Source organism: Chiloscyllium plagiosum, unplaced genomic scaffold, assembly GCF_037043375.1.
Source record: "Chiloscyllium plagiosum isolate Xiang-an unplaced genomic scaffold, Cpla_swu_hap1 HiC_scaffold_7, whole genome shotgun sequence".
In the NCBI taxonomy this organism is placed as follows: Eukaryota; Metazoa; Chordata; class Chondrichthyes; order Orectolobiformes; family Hemiscylliidae; genus Chiloscyllium; species Chiloscyllium plagiosum.
The window spans coordinates 19,866,661-19,887,023 of record NW_028270145.1 but is presented as its reverse complement, the minus strand read 5'-3'; the positions used below and the strand labels follow the sequence as shown (position 1 = coordinate 19,887,023).

The following is a 20,363-nucleotide window of genomic DNA, read 5'->3' as shown; positions in this document are numbered from 1 at the left end:
GCAAAGGTGGGGTGGGTTAATGTTGACAGAAATTCAATGAAAGGTGAACAACCTGAAACATCAACTGATTCTCTCTTTAAAAATCTGCATCACTGTCGAATATTCACAGCATTTGATTTTAACTTAAAAATTGTGCATGCTTGCATAATGTACAGACTTGTGCAGTATAACAAACTGCTGCTACAGAGACAAGTAAATTGTTTCATTGCTTACAATTATACTGCTCTCTTTGCAAAACCGACAATTTTAAAGCTTATCCTTTTATGCCATCTTCACTAAGCAAGCAAAAATCCTGTCACGTGAATTGTGCTGTGGCATGAAGTGGAGATTTCAATTATTCCTTTGGCAACCAATTCTATTTTGGACTCGTGAAAATCCAGGAGATCAGACTGATTTTTCTCAGATTTACTCAGATATACTTTTTCTACTTAAGGAATGATGTGCTGTGTCAACAATCTTTTCTCATGAATAGTTTTAACTCAAAGCACACCAGTGGCACAAATTACACATTGCTTGCTGCATTATTGTGAATTATTTTCTGACATACATAATTCTGGGTGCCTCATTTGTGTTAGCAACGTAGTATATGAATTATAGTGTTGGTACAATGTCAAGTACGTAGATTACACTATAGGTGGTGTAGAAGAGATTTGAAAGGATGTTGCCTGTATTGGATTGATTGAAGATAGGCTAGGGTAGTTTTCTCAGAGCAGAGAGATGGCTGAGGTGAAAAAAGTACCGAGCAAACATTGATAGAGTAAATAGAAGACACATTTTATTTACTGAGGGCTCATATAACCAAGAGGCCTAGTTTTAAGTTAAGAAGCTGGAGGGTTCAGAGAAGAGAATAGAAAAGTGTTTTTACGCAGAGGGCAGTGGATAGTTTATGCCTAAAAATGATAGTAGAAGTGAGAACCCTCAGGATATTTAAGAACTGTTTAGGTGAACATGTGAAATGCTATAGTGTACAAGGTTTCGAACCAAGTTCTGAAAAATAGGATTAGAATAGATGGATGTTTGATGACCAGCACACACAAGATGGACCAAAGGACTTCTTTCTATGCTGTAAAACTCTGACTTTATATTTCACATGCAGAGAATTGTCCAAGACAGACAGAAAGAACATGTCTATGCATAGCACCTTTTTTCAACTAAACAAAAGCTTTAGGTGCAGCTATTCTCTTGTGCATTCCCTACGGCAATGTCTTTATTAATAAGAATTGACTTGTCGGATTTGAACTTAAACAAAAACTGGAAGTTAAATGTTTCCCTGGTGCATTCTCCATGGCAAAACCTCAACCAGTCAGAATCTATTTGCCAATCAATCTGCAAATTCTCACAAAGCACAAGTTGTTGTTCTCTTTGAGGTTTAGTATTCTTGGAATCCTGTCTTTATTTGTGAAGAAGAACAGCTTCAGCAGCATATTTTTTTTTTCAGCAGTGTTTAATGTTCCTGGCATACTGGTAAATGGCATTTAGTCATTGATCATGGTGCTATATACAGAAGTATAAATTTAATAAAAGCAAACTGCTGGTACTTATCAACTTAATTTTTTATCCATTTTCATGACAATAATGTTTAATGAATGTTTATGAATGTTTTCCACTAAGCACTGTAAGGGTTAAACCATGTATCTTTAAGCACCATCGAGCGTAAAGTACTTCTGATTCCCCACAAACTTCAAAGACCTTGCATTTGGCATTTCCAAGACTGGTTTGAATTAAGTTCAATTCTACACTCTACTTCCAAGTTCATGGTGAAACTGAGTGCCTTCTGGATTTCATTATGTCCAATTATCTTATCTTTTTTCATCTTAGGCTTGATCCCCAGCAAATGCAACGTGGCATTCTATAGGTCTAAATAACAAGGTGCTGCCTTGAAGGCATCTATTGTCTCTAGAGACCTGCAAACTGCTGAATATATGACCTGTTGCAATTTCTTCCTAAGCCTGTGCGTGCTATAAATTCTACACTTCAAAGCATTATTTTGCTAGAAATTGGTGAAACAACTTGCAGAAAAAAAGTTAGCTGAAATATGTTAACTTCAAATCTCCAAAATACATGGCATCACCCTAGAAACTTGGCAACAGATTAAAAACTCCATTAGAATCACTTTTAGCCTACACAATTTGTAAATGAGGCTATAAAAATCTTGCATTTTTTCATGAACAATTGCATTAACATGTTCTGAATGGTTATCTGAACACTGGCTTGGAGGTTTTCAAAGCAGATGTTTGCAAATATTCGTGGACTAAGTAGTCTTTGCAAAATATCTGGTTAGTAAAACAATGCTAAACACAGTGTTAACCTAACTCAAACGAAGACAAACAATTTCCATCAGTAATTTATACACTTGGATGATTCATGTACTCCAGAAAGCTATTTATAGTGAAGACGGATATGCAATATTATTAGAGAGATGAAACAAAGCCTGAAGCTGATCTGCGTAGATGCAACAAGATTTACTGCAGCTGACCTTAGCAGCCCAAGCAACAAGTGGAAATCACTGAGGGTTGATGCTTTCATATTATTAGAGTTGTGCACATTTAGATATTGAGTGAAGACAGGGTTAGGTTTGGCAGTATTGCCTTCTTGCCCATAAATTAAAAAAAAAACCCATGATTTCCATTGCTAAAGGCTGTTTACACAAATATAATGGCATCTACAGTGACAATGGATGACACTGTGCCCATGGAACTGTGCCCCAACACTTTCAGGGATAATGAAAAATAGAAACTTGGTGGGAAGAGTTGAAAATATTTAACACACAAGAGAAGATTAAAAGGGAAAGGTGAGCTGCCAGAATGCAATGTTTGCATTACTACCTTTTCTGGACAAACATCTATAATTCTCATTAAAACCCCAACATTACTGACAAGCCTTAAATGTATACTTTCACAGTCACTCAATTGCTGAATAGATCCTGCTTATACTGCTCTTGGTTTTCCCCAAGTACAGCAATGCTGTTAGATAACAAAGGTGCAAGTGTTTCCACGAGCAAAGTATATTCCATTCCCTTTCCAGCAAGCCATTTTGCTTGGCAGTAAGACTTGGGTGCCCTGAACATCTAAAGCTTATATACTAGAAAAACTTCTCACATTTCAAGATTTGTAAATACGAATGTAACTGTTAAGCATTAACAATTTTACATCCTTTGTACTTCTCTAGCTAGTCCCATACCCTTAAGACAAATGTAGCTAGCTTCATTTTCATTTAAATACACAAGAGGTAGGTGGAAGTGTGCATCTGTTCACCTCTTTTTCGGCTGAAAGAGAATTGACCAATTAAACAATAAATCTTGTTAATTGCAAACAAATGTTTTGATTACAACTTTGAAGAACTCTGGGACATTTTTATCCACAGTTAAGGTGCTATATAAGATAATAAGAACATTAAAAATAGCAGCAAGTATAGGCCATTCAGTCTTTTGAGCCTAGTCCTACACTCAGTAAGATCATTCACCTTTACTCCCTATTCCTGTGTCTCTTAAGTCCTGTCCTATCTAAACATCTGTTAATCTCTATCTTGACATTACATAACCACTCATTAGCCACTGCTTGGACCAAATACATGTCTAAAAGCTCCCACTAATCTTTGCTCCCTAACTACACTTTCTTTCAACCAGGAAAGATAGCCTTGTAGAATTGTCTTTGTGCAGAAGAGAGATTGGGGAGGAATTTTGTCCTCTTTTGTGACAAGAATGCTGGGAAAATAAAGAAAGAATGAAGAAATTAGAATCTTAATTTTTGACCAAAGGTTTTGAGATTTTGCCCTTAAGCCTAAATGGTGATGTCAGAATCTTGCTATTGAGTAGAGACTACCTTACTCAATACATTTGTATCTTATTAGTTAAGCCAACTCACCTTACTTATATGCCACTTCTAATTCTCCTCTCTTTCCCGCCTGAAACTAAATGGCACAATTTCCCAAATTGCAAGACAAAGTCAGGACCTGGTGGCTACAACTCACGATTGCTTGTCCTTGCGAATATCCAACCATGTCTTCAGCACAATATCTCTGCCTGCTCTGGGAGAAAGTGAGGACTGCAGATGCTGGAGATTAGAATTGAAAAACGTAGCATTGGAAAAGCACAGCAGCTCAGGCAGCATCTGAGGAGCAGCAGAGTCGATGTTTCGGGGCATAAGCCCTTTATCGGCCCTTCCTAATGAAGGGCTTATGCCCGAAACTTCAACTCTCCTGCACCTCAGATGCTGCCTGACCTGCTGTGCTATTTGACTCTGCATCCTCCTCAACTCTTCATTCATATAAGTCGGCAGCAACAAAACATCAGCCTTATCATATCATCATGCGTGTTCTCAGACCAACACTTGAGACCTTCAACACTACTTTGGAGATCAGAGATACCTACAACTTGTCTGCCTACCTATTTGTCTTCCTACAACTAAATCGCTTTGAGCACAGGGACACGCACTTTTCATGCATCTGTATAGGATGCAACTTATGGCTTTTAGATTGCTTGTTAGTGCTCACTCACTGTTTAAGTGGAAACAGCTGTCCTCTGTTTACTTCACAGCGCTTTCTTAATGCATACTCACTGACTTTAGGACAGGCTTATGAGAGGCCAGCCTGTGTGGCTCACGAAGCTTGTCATGCTGGGAAGAACTGAACAGTCAATCCATCAGATAGGCATTGGACTAACTGCCATATGGCACTGTGCTATCTCAACATACATGTCATAGGATGGAATCTCATAAAAGTGACACATTCTATGGCATGATTTGTGGTAGAATCGATGAAGGGTCCTGCAAGGCCTGTCTTGTCACTGGGAGCAATTTGCTGTATTTTTCATGCACTTGCTGAGTGTTGAGGGGGTTTCTCATTAGGTAGTGGCAATTCACTAATTAAGGGGCATTTTAGCTTGTTGCACGCTTTATTAACTGCATGACTTGCTTCATTACTATTCATCTTCCCATCTAACCAAAGGCAGTGAACAAACTAGAAGTTGAGAATTCTCAAATGGATACTTGGTGACTTCAGCTTGCTGCTGACTTATTTAGCACCAAACAGCACCTCAGGGCACCAACCATGACCACCAGCTGCTTGCACCCTGTGTTCACTGACACTGGCATCTGACATTTGCCAACCCCTCAGATTATCATGGCAATCCTCAGATCCACTTGCAGGATGCTCAGGAAGCACAGCCTCGCATTGTAGGACACACAGGCAACTAGCACTGAAAGGTTGCTGCAAGGAACCTCGCATTGCAGGAATAGGCACTCAGCCAAGCTGCATCTCACGGCTGCTCACTTAGTCTCTCCCTGTTGGCTCAGAGCATTCCTGACTTGCTGTGCTGTGCCAATTAGTGAAGTCACACATCCAGGCAACTCGCCTTGCTGCTCAGCAGTCCTCAGTCATGGGGTATACATCTTGTTCTATGTTAGAATGTTAAATCAGTCTCACATCTCCACCATGTGCCAGCAGCTCATGCAGCAAATACATGGCACGTGCAGCAAGTGGGCAGTTACGTCTCAAACGTTTCAGGGGAATAGTCTTCACCATAGTCCATTAAGGCACCATTAGGGCAAACTCCCATACCAGTCCAGGGGTTGGCCATGGTCAGGCATCCAACTGGGGTGCTTGTGGTCACAAGGACTGTGCCTCCGCAGTCCAGAGAGTGGGTCACAATCCTGGGGTTCTATAGCAGTCAGACAGGGTATAGGTGGTAGTGGTAGTGCGGCTGCAGCTAATACAGCTCGATAGATGTACTGCCAGTAAGGGCTAGGAGTGTTTCTTGTCCAGGGTCATCTAATTAGGTCATTGTAGGGGGTGGGCCAAAATCAGTCCATTGGATTTGTCCACGTAAGGGAAAAAAAAAGGAAAAGGGGCACAGGGGTAGTGGCCCTGCTACAAAAAGGAGACTCAATAACTTTCTTTCAGATTGGGACTGCAGACGAAAGGGGAAGGCTAGAATTATAACTGAGAATTGTGGGCTACAATATTAGTAAAAGCAGGGGGTTTAGATATGGTAAAACAAAGAAAGATGACTACCCCGGCACTGTTATCTCATATGCTAGGGTCTGTGGGTCAAAGGTGGGCTGATGCAGCTCACGTAGATGGCTTGGCGGGGACCTCCAAGAGGTCCAAAGCCCGTGGGGTTCATGTGAAAGTTCGCTTGGCGAGGTGGAGGGGGGAAAATATCTGGATGTTCAGAGCCTCATCAGCAGGTGGAGGTGGAGGCTGGAAGTCACTGGTTGAAGAAAAACGCTACTACCTACCATATCGTTCTGGAATTTCATGGTTCTCTGGACTTGTTTATCCGATAAGAGCAGAAGACAAGAAACAGGAGCAGGAGCAGGCCATCTGACCGTTTGAGCCCACTCCACCATTCAATAAGATCATGGCTGATCTTTCCATGGCCTCAGCTCCACTTACCTGCCCTCTCACCATAACCCTTAATTCCTTTACTGTTCAAAAATTATCTATCTTAGCTTTAAAAACATTCAGTGAGGAAGCCTCCACTATTTCACTGGGAATTCCACAGATTCACAACCCTTTGGGTGAAGAAGTTCTTCCTCAATTCAATCCTAAATCTGCTTCCCCTAATTTTAGGCTATGCCCTCCTGTTCTGGTTTCAGGGCTTTTGCCCGAAACATCGATTTTCCTGCTCCTCAGATGCTGCCTCACCTGCTGTGCTTTTCCAGTGCCACTCTAATCTAAAATCTGGTTTCCAGCATCTGCAGTCCTCACTTCTGCCATCAGTGGAAGCAATCACTCGTCTATTTTATCTATTCCCTTCATAATTTAATATGTTTCTCTGAGATCCCCCCTCATTCTTCTAAATTCCAATGAATATAATCCCAGTCCACTCAGTCTCTCCTCATAAACCAATCCTCTCGACTCCGGAATCAACCTAGTGAATCTCCTCTCCACCCCCTCCAGTGCCAGTACATCCTTTCTCCAGTAAGGAGACCAAAACTGCTTGCCGTACTCCAGGTGTGGCTTCACCAGCACTCTATACTAGCTTTCACCCTAACAGGAACATAGGGTCATAGAACATACAGCATGGAAACAGACCCTTCAGTCCAACCAGTCCATGCTGAACATAATCCCAAACTAGTCCCATCTGCCTACTCCTGGCCCATATCCCTCCAAACCTTTTCTATTCATGTACTTATGCAAATGTTTTTTAAACGTTGTATTTGTACCCATATTCACCACTTCCTCAGAAAGTTCATTCCACAAACGAAATACTGTGTAAAGAATTTGCCTCCATGTCCTTTTTAAATCATTCGTTTCCTTTCTAAAAAGATTTCCATTGCTGTGAAGTTCTTCCTACAAATGGCTGCTCCCAATCCAATTTCTGTTCCTGTCCCTATCATTTTAAAATCTGCTCACCCCAATTCATGATCTTTACTTCTAGGCCATCTTTGTCCTTTTCTATAACTTCCTCAAATCTTACTGAGTTACAATCAATATCATTAAAGTGTTCTTCCATTGACACTTATTGCAGAACCTTCTACATGCTGGCTAAAAATCTTCCCAGATACATTTCAAGAATTCTGCACCCCGTCCAGATCTTTTACACTTTTGTCTATCTCAGTTAATATTGGGAAAGTCAAAATTCCCTACTATTGTTAACCTATCATTTAGATACTTCTGAGATCTGCACAATCTTTCTATCTCTGTTTGAAACAGTTGGTCAGTCTTTAGTACACGCTCAGAAATGTGATCGTCATCTTTTAGTTTTTTAAATTTGACCCATATGGTCTAAACAGTCATGTCTTCTAATATATCATTCCTCCTTATTGTAGTAATTGACGCCATTGATCAATACTGCAACACCACTTACTATTTTACACATTCCCCCACCCTCCATCCCAATCTCACACGAGCATACTAATTCTGGAATACTGAGCTGTTTGTCCTGTCCCTCCCTGAACCACGTCGCCACGATTGCAGGTTTTGGGACAAGCCTATTCCACATTCTTCAAACAAATTGTAATAAAGTCACATGGACTGATCCTTTCTTGGGGCAAGGGGGACTATGACCTGTCAGGGTGTTGCTGCCACAGTTGATTCTCGTCCATGGGTTTAGCACGCTCAGTCAGGCAGTTGGTCCCATTAGAGTCCGGGGATCCTTGAAGTCCAGTGATTGTGTCATGACCATTCCTGCAAGTTTGGGGATTACAGTTGTTCAATCAGAGTGTTGTGGCGACATCAATCCAGGGTCTGGATTGTGGTCTGTTGAGTTTGTCTTGTAAATCAGTTAGTCGGGTGGACTTCAGTCAGTCCTTGGGTTTTGCTCAACAGTGGTCTTTGTTGCACTGAGGTGATGGGGGCAACCTAGATTGAAGGATGGGTCCTCAGACAATAAGGAGAAGACTGGGTTTTCACAGTCACACTTTTCACAAGTCCCAGTCACTATGGCCTCCACTTGGGGAGGTTATAGGGCCATCATGGACATGGGAATTTCCAAAGTCGTGGGATTAGAGGGTGACGTATGCATGTTTTTGTAAAATAAAGGGGTTCAATGGAAACAAAGGGAGGCTGAGTGGTTGAAGGGGCCAAAGACATAGCAACACAAAACAAAACATGAAGAATCAAGTGAAACTATTGTAATACAGGTAAAACCTGCAAGTCATTCACAGGAAGATGAAGCTGAAACATTGCCATTTTGGTTTGAAAGTTAACAGCACAATAACTGCACAAAATGGCTGATGCCACATACAAAGCAGGCAGAATAAATTTCTGTTGTTTCCTTCAGGGGTGAAGTAAATTTCCTGGACTGAAAGCCTTGTTGGGGCAATTGCATTTATTGTGTCACCACTGATTCAGTAAAGTCACCCATATGGTTTCAATTTTACTTCAGCAGTAAGACATTATTTGTCCAGAAATGCACGTTCAAAATCTTAACCTCAAGCAATCAGGAGCATCACATTGTGTACATTAATTCCTTCCCTGCCATGTCAGCACAGCAACTGTAATCAGCCAAGGGCACTTAAAAGCAGAACCTGAAGTTCCTATTTACCAACACGTTCCATAGTTAGTACTGGATGACAAAGCTCCGAAGCGGTCACACTCTCAGACTGAAATGTAAGTATGCAAGTAAATGGTCTGTGAGGTGGAAGGGAGCGATTGCTTTGTTTTTATTTTGGGTTGGGAGACCTGGTGTCTTAATGGTAGTTTCGGGGCAGAATTCTACTCCTGATGTAGCACTTAAACTTTGATTGTGAATAGTACAATTCAACAATGTCACACAGTTCAGAGCTTTGTATGCAGGCATGACCATGACCTCCTTAGAAAGCATCCATACCACACTGTGTAAAGGCCTATAACAAGATACTTCATTAAAACAGATGAGAGCACTGAGGAGCCTTGGTGAATATTGAAAGTGCATTTTCTAGATGGTACATGCTGCAGATACAGAATGTCTGAGGTGCAGGTATTTGTGGATGTGATACCAATCAAGTGATGCGTTTTGTTCTGAATGTTGTTGAACCTTCTGAGTGCCATTGGAGCTGCACTCATCAGGCAAACGGGGAGTATTCCAACACACTCATGACTTGTAGGTAGTGAACAGTCGATGGGCAGAAAGGAGTTGAGTTACTCACTGCAGGATTCCGACCCTCTGGCCTGCTCTTGTAAGCCACAGTATTTGTATAGCTTGTTCAGTTTAGTTTCTGGTCAATGATAGCCTCCATGATGCTGGTAGTAGGGTGTCAGTGACAGTAATGCTATTGAATGTCAAGATGTAATGGTTAAATTCCCACTTGTTAGATATGAACATCACGTGGCACTTGTGTGATGTGAATGTTACTTGCCATTTGTCAGCCTAATTCTGAGTACTGTCCAGACCTTGCTGCATTTGCGTCTGGACTGCTTCAGTATCCAAGGAGTCATGAATAGTGCTGAACATTGTACGGTCATCAACAATCATCCCCATTTCTGAGCTTATGATGGACAAATTTTCATTGAGTCAGCAGCTAAAGATGATTGGACCTAGAACCCGGTCCTGGGGATCTCCTACAGCTGTGTCCTAGAACTGAGACGATTGATGTCCAAAAACCACAGTCACCTCCTTTATGCCAGCTATAAATGCAACCAGTAGAGAATGTTTCCCTGATTTCCACTGATTCCAGTTTTTCCAAGGCTCCTTACTGCTGGACTAGGTCAAAAGCAGCCCTGAGGTCAAGGCCATTCACTCTCAGCAGAGGCAATAGAGGTAGTGGGTGACCCCAGTGAGTGAACAGGAAACGAAGAGGGCTGGAAAAGGTAATAGTTCGGGAGGGTGAGGTGGATGGGAGCCATTGAATGGAAATTATGCAACACTGCAAGTTGTAATCCATGAGCTTTGGTGAGATGGGTGCACCATGGCAGAGTTAGAATGAGATGTGGCCCTGTAAACACAAGATAACAAAAAGATGATGGTGGTACTTACTCTTGCAGAGTTCTGCATATCACTGACATTTTTCCTGCACTCCTGGGCAACCAGCTTTACCTTGAACTGTTCTGGGCTGCTATCTGGGTCCAGGTCTGGCTTTGTCTGGTGGCATGGCTGCCTGTGCTGGTCAGCTAGAAAATGGACAGCCCTCCTCTCCACCACCTCAACCACCAGCATCTCCAGGTGTCTGCCTATAAAGCAGGGTTGTGATCCTTCCTTTTTGTGCCACACGGTCGAGCAACTCAGTGTAAACACTGGAATGTTATAGCAGTGGCGACCACTTACACCTCTCCCTCTGTATGATTCCAAAGAAGGGCTTTGAAGAGCTCGGTTGCATAATTAATGAGGTGACGAGCAGATCACTGAATGTAGAAAGTTACTTATGTTGATCAGTCCAACTCATCCATGCCGAACAGATAACCCAGACAAATCTAGTTCCATTTGCCAGCACTTGGCCCATATCCCTCTAAACCATTCCTATTCATATAACCATCCAAATGCTTTTTAAATGTTGTCATTGTACCAGCCTCCTCTGGCAGCTCATTCCGTACACGCACCACCCTCTGCATGAAAACGTTGCCCCTTAGGTCCCTTTTAAATCTTTCCCCTCTCATCTTAAGCCTATGCCCTCTAGTTTTTGCCTCCCCAATGCTGGAGAAAAGACCTGGTCTATTTATCCTAGTCAGGTCTCTCATGATTTTATAAACCTCTGTAAGCCCACTGCTTAGCCTCCAAAGCTCTAGGGAAAACAGTCTCAGCCTATTCAGCCTCTGCCTATAACTGTCCAATTCTGGCAACATCCTTGTAAATCTTTTCTGAGCCCTTTCAAGTTTCACAACACCTTTCCTATAGCACGGAGATCAGAATTAGATGCAGTATTCCAAAAGTGGCCAAAGCAATGTCCTGTACAGCCATATAACCTCTCAATTCCTGTACTCAATACTCTGACCAATAAAGGCAAGCATACCAAATGCCTTCTTCACTGTACTATCTACTGCAACTCCACTTTCAAGGAATTATGAACCTGCACTCCAAGGTCTCTCTGTTCAGCAACACTCCCTAGGATCTTACCATTAAGTGAACAGTACTAGATTTTGAAAAGAAACAGGAAGTTTCCTAGTGCAGAGCATAAAAGCATGGAGGTTATGCTTAGACTACTACAGTATGTAAAAACGTTAGGTCACATTAACAGTACTGCCACATCTGATCATATATTACAGGATGGTTGCAATTACATTAGAGTATCTAGAAGGGGTGATTTATGGGATGCTATCAGGACTGGAAAGTTTTAGGTCTTTATCAGGACTGGAAATCTTTAGCTTTTGAAGGAAAGCATGGATTTAAGGTGATTGATAGAAAGATTAGATGACACTGGAGGCAGAAACTCCCAATGTATTTGAATATGAGGTTAGATTTGGTTAGGTTCCCTACAGTGTGGAAATAGGTCCTTCAGCCCAATCAGTCCACACTGATGCTCCGAAGAGTAACCCCCCCAGACCCATGTCCCTCTGACTAACGCATCTAACACTATGGGGCAATTTAACATGGCCAATTCACCTGACCTGCACAACTGTGGGAGGAAACTGGAGCACCTGGAGGAAACCCACGCAGACACAAGGAGATTGTGCAAACTCCACACAGATAGTTGCCCGAGGCTGGAATCGAACCTGGGACCCTGGTGCTGTGAGCCAGCAGTACTAACCACTGTGACACCATGCCGCCTCAATAGGTACTAGACTTATTCTGATCTACAAAAGTAGTGGACCAAGAGCTGGAAAATAAGCTTTGGCTGGATGGTTCTTTCTGGTTGGCACAGACATGGTGGGTTGAGTGGCCTCATATGCCACTCTGATTCTATAGAATCTCTACAACCATATTGAGATTTCTCCTTAGATGAGAGACTAACAGTAACTTTTGACTCAAGTCAGGCATAGTCAAGCTTTGTCCTAAGACAACCTATACGAGAATTTTAGGGATGAGAATTTGAAGGAGAAAGTGAGGACTGCACATGCTGTAGATCAGAGTTGATAGTGTGGTGCTGGAAAAGCACAGCAGGTCAGGCAGCATCCGAGGAGCAGAAGAATCGATGTTTCGGGCCCTTCATTAGGAATGAGAATTTGAAGCTAAGTCTTTTAGTTGACAGTAAGTACTTCAATGCTATTGAATCTAATTACCCAGAAAGTATTTTAAAATAAAAAAAATCACACTTAGTATTTGACTGAACACTTAGTTATTGGATTTTGACTGTTCTTTAACTTCTACATGAGATATATGAAAACATTAATTATTTAAGATTCCCTTTGAATAAGTAAATCCAACTCAATAAATCAAACACAAACACAATTGACAATAATGTCACAACCTTTACTAACATTACTGAATATTTTGAAGTCTCACCTAAATGCAGTCAAATATTCAGCATCTCCCATTGGTGGATCCAGACCTCCAGTCCAGGCCATGTTGAGATTAAATCCAATTCCTGCACCGGTCCCAACCTGAAGCCCAAAAACCAGGAAAACGTTAAACAAAAGAAGTGCCTTTCTATTTTAAATTCAATTTTAAATGTTTAAATTATATGACAAACAACACTGGAAAAGAGATCATTTACAAAATGATGTACTTTATACCGGATCTCTTGCCTGTTTATCATTACTGCAAATATTTTCTTGTTCTATTATGCTACATAATGATTCAGTATAAAGAATACACACATTTGCTTTCTAAAGGAATAATATTTTTATGCAATTTAAAAATATGCTCAATCAATACATAGTTAAAGGATATAAAAAAACCTCATTCTAAACAAAGCCAAACTACAACTTCCTTAATAGGACAGCCAATATGATTACATTTATAACAATTTGAAAATATATACTGTCATGTTTTCTCTATTACTCAATTATCAAGAAATTCAATTATAATGAAATGTATATGTAAAATTAAATTAATTTTTAGATTTTATGATTCATGTCTTACCCTTAAAGGACATGAGTCGAGACTTCCTTTGATATAAAATATGAGCTGCAATCTGAATTACTTGCCTCATCTGGGGCTCCACTACCAGGGAAGAAGTTGCCATCATCATAGCGATGCAACGAAATGTACAACACGTTGGGGTCACTGTAGAATGCCTGCTGTGTTCCATTGCCATGGTGCACGTCCTGTTGTACAATTTTAGACAGCAAATTGATGGTCAAGTTTGAGAAATAAAATTCCAGATTTGTTTTTAAATCTGGATCAGAGTTAATTTGTGTCTAAAATATCGCTCAGGCCATTGAGTGTAGGAGTTAGGATGTCATGTTGTGGTTATACAGGACACTGAGGCCACATTTGGAGTACTGTGTACAGTTCTGGCTGCCTGCTCTCGGAAGGATTTATTAAATTACAAGGGGTTCAGAAAAGATTTGCAAGAATGTATCTGGGACTGGAGGGTTTGAATGATAAAGAGAGGCTGGATAAACTGGGACTTTCTTCACTGGAGCGTCAAAGTCTGAGGGGTGACCTTAGAGGTTTATAAAATCTTGAAGGGGCATAGATAAGGTGAATAGCACATTTCTTTTTCCTCGGTTGGGAAGTTCAACACTAGAGGGAGTAATTCTAAGGTGAGAGGAGAATGATCTAAAAAGGAGGAGAGGCAACTTTTTTCACAGAGGATGGTTTATATGTGGAATGAACTGCCAGAGGGCGTGATGGATGCAGGTGCAGTTACAACATTTGAAAGGTAGATACATGAATGGGAAAGGGTTAGAGGGATATGGCCAGACACAAGCAAATGCGACTAGATTAGTTTGGAAAACTTCCTCGACATGGACGAGTTGGGTCTATTTCCATGCTGTGTAAAATTGCTTCAACACCATTTCTTCCTGATGGCAAGCCCAACAGTTGTATTAAATAGACTATACAAACATTTATTTGCTTTAAACATGGATCTTACTTTCTAATTATTTTCTCCAAACAATTACACTGCTGATACAATACAAACAAATGACCATGCCTTAGGTCTCTGGTAAACCTGCTTCTGAATTATCTAGGGTGAACTTCAAACCAAAAATCCTTCTCTCTTGCAGAAATTTGTACTCAATACAGCCTGAGTAAGTCCAGTATTCATCATGTGGTGGTGTGGACAGATCCAAGTGTTTTGCAGCTCTACAATGAAGCACTATATTAAGACAGTACAGCACTAGTACTGGCAGTCATCACTGTAATATCCAACAAGGTAAAACTTTTTTGACAAATAAAGACAATATATTGATTTACTGGACTTGACATAACTGACATTAGAGCACTATTTTAATAGTTTGCGTGCACTCAACCATTGTTTATTACAATTGACCAAATAGTCTAAATAATTCTATTTTTAGCATCAAATGCACATTTCACCAGTAAACTTGCCTTGATGCATATGAATTCCATTTTAAACTTGCATGAAATCACTTAAGTATTAGTGAGAAATGGTAGACTATGGGAGCAAATTTCACCTGGTGGTGACCGGGTGGAGTGATTTGCCACTTGTTGAGATCAGTGTGATTAAAATTAGTGAGTTCTACAATGGGCTCTATAAGAATAACACCCTGGGAAAGTATGTGGATGTTGGAAATTGGAATTAAAAGCATAACATGCTAGAAAAATTCAACATGTCAGGCAGCATATCTATAGAGAGAAACCATATACATTTCAGGTCAAGATGACCTTTCATCAGAATGATGATGTGAAACATTAACTGTTTCTCTTTACAGATGCTGTCTGAAATAATTCTTTTATTACAAAGAATGAATGAATTAATAATTTATGTCTTGAAATTCATTTTGATTCTTTTAATAGAATCAGAGTTACAAAGTTGGTTACAAAGTCAAATAAGGAATTGAATACAAAAATACTAATTTTCTACTTGTGCTTCTTCCCATCTTTCCTTTATCATTCAGCCCAACTCTAACACCATCAGGCATAGCAGTTGGCCTAAGCCACAGATCCATCTCTTGCCCTTGCCACATACGTTCTTTTGTATTTTCACCTTAACCCCAGGGTGTTATTCCAGTAGACCCCATTGTAGAACTCACCTATTTTAATCACATTGATCTCAACAAGTGGCAAATCACTCCACCAGATCATCACCAGGTGAAATTTGCTCCCATAAACGTTTCTGTGACTGAGCAATGGAACATATGGGGGAAAGCAGGCAGCAACACTTAAATATGTTCACTTCCTTTTGAAGTGAATGTACCATAGTCAAGTTTCCAGATGACACAATAGTTGGAAGGGCAAGTGGTGAGATGAGACAAAGACAAAGGCAGAGGGATACAGACAGGTGAAGCAAGCAGGCAAAAACTTGGCATACAGAATACAATATGGGATAATATAAGGTGGAAGAGGAGATGAATATTATTTATTAGAAAACTGCAGAAAGCAACAGAACAGATGGATTTGAGAACCCCTGACCATAATGATAATCATGAAGCAGAAAGAGTTCAGCGGGCAATAGGGAAGGCAAATACAATGTTGACCTTTATTTCAATGGGAATGGACTATAAGATTAGGGAGGTTATGCTAAAAGTATAGTTTATTAAAACTAAAACTATACTAGTCAGTACACACCTAGAATACTGTGAAGAGTTTTGGACCCCCTATCTAAGGAAAGATTATACTGACATTGGAGGCAGTCCAGAGGAAATTCACTAGGCTGATACCAGATATGGAGGAACGGCTTTCTGAGAATAGAATGAATGGGTTGGGCCTGTACTCATTGGAATTTAGATGAATGAGAAGCGACCTTATTGAAACAAACAAAATTCTTCAGGTACTTGACAGGGCAGGTGCGGAAAGGTTGTTTCCTCTTGTTATAGAATCTGGCATCAGAGGACATTAGCTCAGAATAAGGGGTTGCACATTTAAGTCAGGGATGAGGAAGTATTTCTTCTGTCAGGGGCAGTAAATCTTTGGAATTCTTTACCACAGGGTGTTCATTAAGTATATTTCAAGGCTGAGTTGGTCAGATTTTTAATCAGTAAGGGAATCGAGGATTATAGGGAAGGCCAGGAAGATGGAGATGAGGATTATCAGATCAGCTATGATTTCATTGAATAGTGGAGCAGACTTAATGGACTGAATGGCCTACTTCTGCTTCTATATCTTGTGGTCTTATTTTTTCCCTCATCTTTTCTCACCTCAGAAATCATAGTTCTTCACTGCTCCACTATTCTGTCAAGGGAAGGCATGCTCAAATTGAAATCTGTGGCATAGTTTGCTGACTTAATTAGAATATGAACAAAAAATGATTCCAAACTCAACAGAAGATCAACATTAAATACAAACTTAAACAGCAATTAAAATATTTTCAAAGCTGCAACTAAAATGGTCAAACGAGATCAACATACTGTAACACCAAAAGATATGCCCCGAAATAAGAATATGCTGCAGTATTGGAGTTAAATTAAAGAAGGGTTGGAAAGCAGAAGAAGAAATAACTTTTCCCTTATGTGTGCCTTGCTTTGGTGGTTTACTCACCCAGTCCACTATAAGGATTTTGCTGACATTCAACCTCTGCTGGAGGAGTTTAGTAGCAATGGCCACAGAATTGAAGTAGCAGAATCCCCTGGAGATAAGAGAAGTGGGAAAGAGGAGAAAAAAAGGGAAATGGTTAATAGCAATGTTCCTGATTCTAATCATCTGCATTCTTTCACTCATTTATCATCAGAAGGAAAAGCACAGTAGGGACAAATTTTCACCAGCTTTTGCTCTGAACCTCATATGTTACCAATTACATACAAACTACTCCAGAAAAGCAGGTGAGTATTTTTAAAATCTAGTTAATGGATTTGGACATTGTTGGTGAGGCCCACATTTATTGCCCATCCCTAATTGCATTTAAAGTGGTGGTGGTGAGCAAGGTTCTTGAACTATTGCAGTTCATACAAGATGTATTTTCACAGTGCTGTTGTGTAAGTAGTAGTTTTGTTCTCACTGGGGAGGACTAAAACAGTTAACTTACATTGGTGTGCTCTCTTCTGCATGGTGTCCAGGAGGCCTTACAACTGCAAATCCATTCTGCAAAACACCATCATTTATATAATTCAGTACAAGATACAATTTGCACGGATGCACTGGTACTTTCAATCAAATCTGGCATTTAAATATAGAGCAGAACATCAAATAACAGATTTTACTACTTATATTGAGCTCTTCTGACATTTCAATCGGTCATGACAATAACTAAGAGATCAGCAAAAGAGAACAGAAATTTGCAGATTTGATCAGAGTTAAGTTAGATGCTTTTAAGTGGAGGAACAGTAGGGTTGGTACACTCCACTTCAGTAACCCTCAGCCATTTGGGCAATACATTGGAGGGCAAGTGGTATGCATGTAAACCCAGCAAGTCTCTTCAGGAAAAGAGAGAGGTAATGAGCAAGATAAGGGACAAAATAATTTGTCTCAAACATAATTACACTCATTATTTAAATGCATAGAAGAGTTGATAAAATGCTTCAGCTTAATTATGAGAAAAAATGGTTAAATGAGGTCCAGTGCCTCAGCAAAAACAGGAGCACAATTTCCAATTAAAATGAGGATTCAGAGAAAAATGGTACAAGTTGTAGAAAATGAGTCTATTCCAAATTAACCAAAGTTATAAAAGATATTTCCAAATTCCTCCAATTCAGTAGCCAATTGTTAACAATCCAGAAGTCTGGATTAATAATGCAAACACTGTGGGTTCAAATCATGGCAGGCTGACAAATTTGCATATGCTTAAAACAAAACTGACATCAATACAGGTGGAACAAAGCTTACCTGGGCAGGCCTATATATAACTTCAGTTCTACACCAATGTGGGTGACTATTTTTTATACCTCTTTGAAGTGGTTTAGCTAGCTACTTAGTTTTCAGGGAAAATTGAAATGGGCTTTAATGTACAAAATGGGGTGCAAAATTAACTTTCACCCATTTTAGGCAACTAGCCAAGACTAATTTTCCCTATTATGTCAATCGAGCAATTCGCAAAGACTCAACAATGGTGCACAAAAACGTTCAATTATGGTATTAATGCGCATTCAGAAAGATAAAGAAAAACAATCTTACGATCACAGCAATTTAGCTCATAGAGTAATAACATGTTTTTTTTTTAAATGGATGCACTGCAAGGTGTAGATTTCTTATTTATAGATGGATTTCTGAAATTCCTTTCACTTAGCAACATAACCTTACTTTGCCAGAGTCAAGTTACGTTAGATAATGGTGCCAGCTGTAGGATAAGTAAACTTATTTTTTAAAAAACTTATTGCGATTCAGAAAATGTTGCATAATCCTTCTGGCTTGAAAAGAAATTCAGAAAAAAAAAATTATCCCTCTGACATGTTGGTGAATGACTAGAGTTCATGCATTGAAAATTACTGACAAGGATTTAGAAGACAGGACATCTTTTTTCTCTCTCAGATTTTTTGGGATCTATCCGCAAAGGTGGAGATCGCTGATTCTTAAAAATAATTTGAAAATACAGTTGTATAGCTACCTGAGGATGAAGAACTTCAAAGCAGAGGTGAGCATGATTGCTCCTTCAAAGAACTAGCACAAACAGGACAGACCTGATGGGTTCCTTCTGTGCTGATCTTTCTGTGACACTACGTCTAAAGAGAATTTTCCATTACAGTGACTACACTTCGGAAGTATTTATTTGCTGTGAAGTACTTTGAGATGTCCTTTAGACAAAAAAGATGCTGTATAAATTCAAGCGAAGTCAATCATTTTGCTCTTTTATAGTATATTACAGGTGGATCTGTGACAATCCTAACTTTGATTCTGATCTCGCCAAAATGAATTATGTGCATCAACAATCACAGGCCTGGTCGAGGCTATTCCATATTGCAAGCTGCATGCTTTAAGTGACAGAAAGCAATGAATACATTTATATAGCACCTTTTATGAAATTACGACAACCTAAATTGCTTTATAGGTAATTATGTATAGTTACGCATGTAATGTAGAAAACACAGCAGCCAATTTTCACACAATGTCCCAAAAATAAAGTGATACTGATCAGAACTGGTTTTTAGGCATTCGCCAAGGGATAAACATTAGCAGGATAATGGGGGGTTGGGGGCAACTCTAGTGTTCTTCTTGAATCGTGTCATGGAATCGCTTACACCAACATGAGGGGGCAGACAGGGCTTTAGGTTAATGGCTCATTTAAATAATCTCCAATAGGACAGTGCTCCCTTGTCCTGCTCGAAGTGTTATCATGGATTATGTGCGCAAATATTTGGAGTGGGGCCTGAACTCGCAAGACCCTGTTACAGAATGTTACCACTGAGCCATAGTTAACACAAACATCCCAAATTATCAAGAACATGAAAGGATGCAAAAGTAATTTGAGCTGGATTATGAAAAACATTATTATTAAGAATTTGTTAATGCTTTTATTCATTGTCCTGGCTCCAATGGCATAATTTTCTACATCCAGGTGAACTTCCCTTTTCCCAGTTGACAGTTATTACTTCAACGATGAAAAAGACTTACCTTTAATTCCTTAGTCGCCACTTTGAAAACAAGTTCAATCACACAGCCCACTGCTAAGCGTGCAGCACTGGATGAATGTATCTCATTCCAAATTGTATCACTGTCAACCTAACAATCAAAAAAAACTCTTATTAAATGGTATTACATATAATACGGGTCCTTCTGATTTGTTGTGGACAATGCTCCCCTTAAAATAGAGTTAACAATTAATAGAATACAGTGGTTATATAAAAATAGTCAGGATATCAGAGCTGTACAAAATAGTGGGCATGGTGTTCAGGTATCCAGCATGAGGCTCCTTCCAAAAGGGTTTGAAACAAGCATTCAACACATAAAATCCAAAATTTAGTATGGTAAATGTGCAAGCCAAGATTTTAACCTAGAAACTGTAAATCTTGTACTTGCAATAATAATATGGAATAATATTATTGATATTTAATTGTAAAATGCAATAATG

General features: G+C 39.8%; 1 protein-coding gene across 12 annotated transcripts in view; it reads right to left on the bottom strand.

Moving 5' to 3' along the window:
• hdac4 (histone deacetylase 4) overlaps positions 1-20,363 on the bottom strand; it is a 528,171-nt gene that overhangs the window by 30,976 nt on the left and 476,832 nt on the right. For all 12 annotated transcript variants that reach the window (XM_087988782.1, XM_087988780.1, XM_087988779.1 and 9 more), the window contains 5 exons: positions 19,907-20,014; positions 17,388-17,443; positions 16,904-16,991; positions 13,444-13,563; positions 12,800-12,897 (listed from right to left, as the gene is read on the bottom strand). In XM_087988782.1, coding sequence (XP_087844908.1) covers positions 12,800-12,897; positions 13,444-13,563; positions 16,904-16,991; positions 17,388-17,443; positions 19,907-20,014 — 470 coding nt within the window. The remainder of the gene's footprint in view (positions 1-12,799; positions 12,898-13,443; positions 13,564-16,903; positions 16,992-17,387; positions 17,444-19,906; positions 20,015-20,363) is intronic.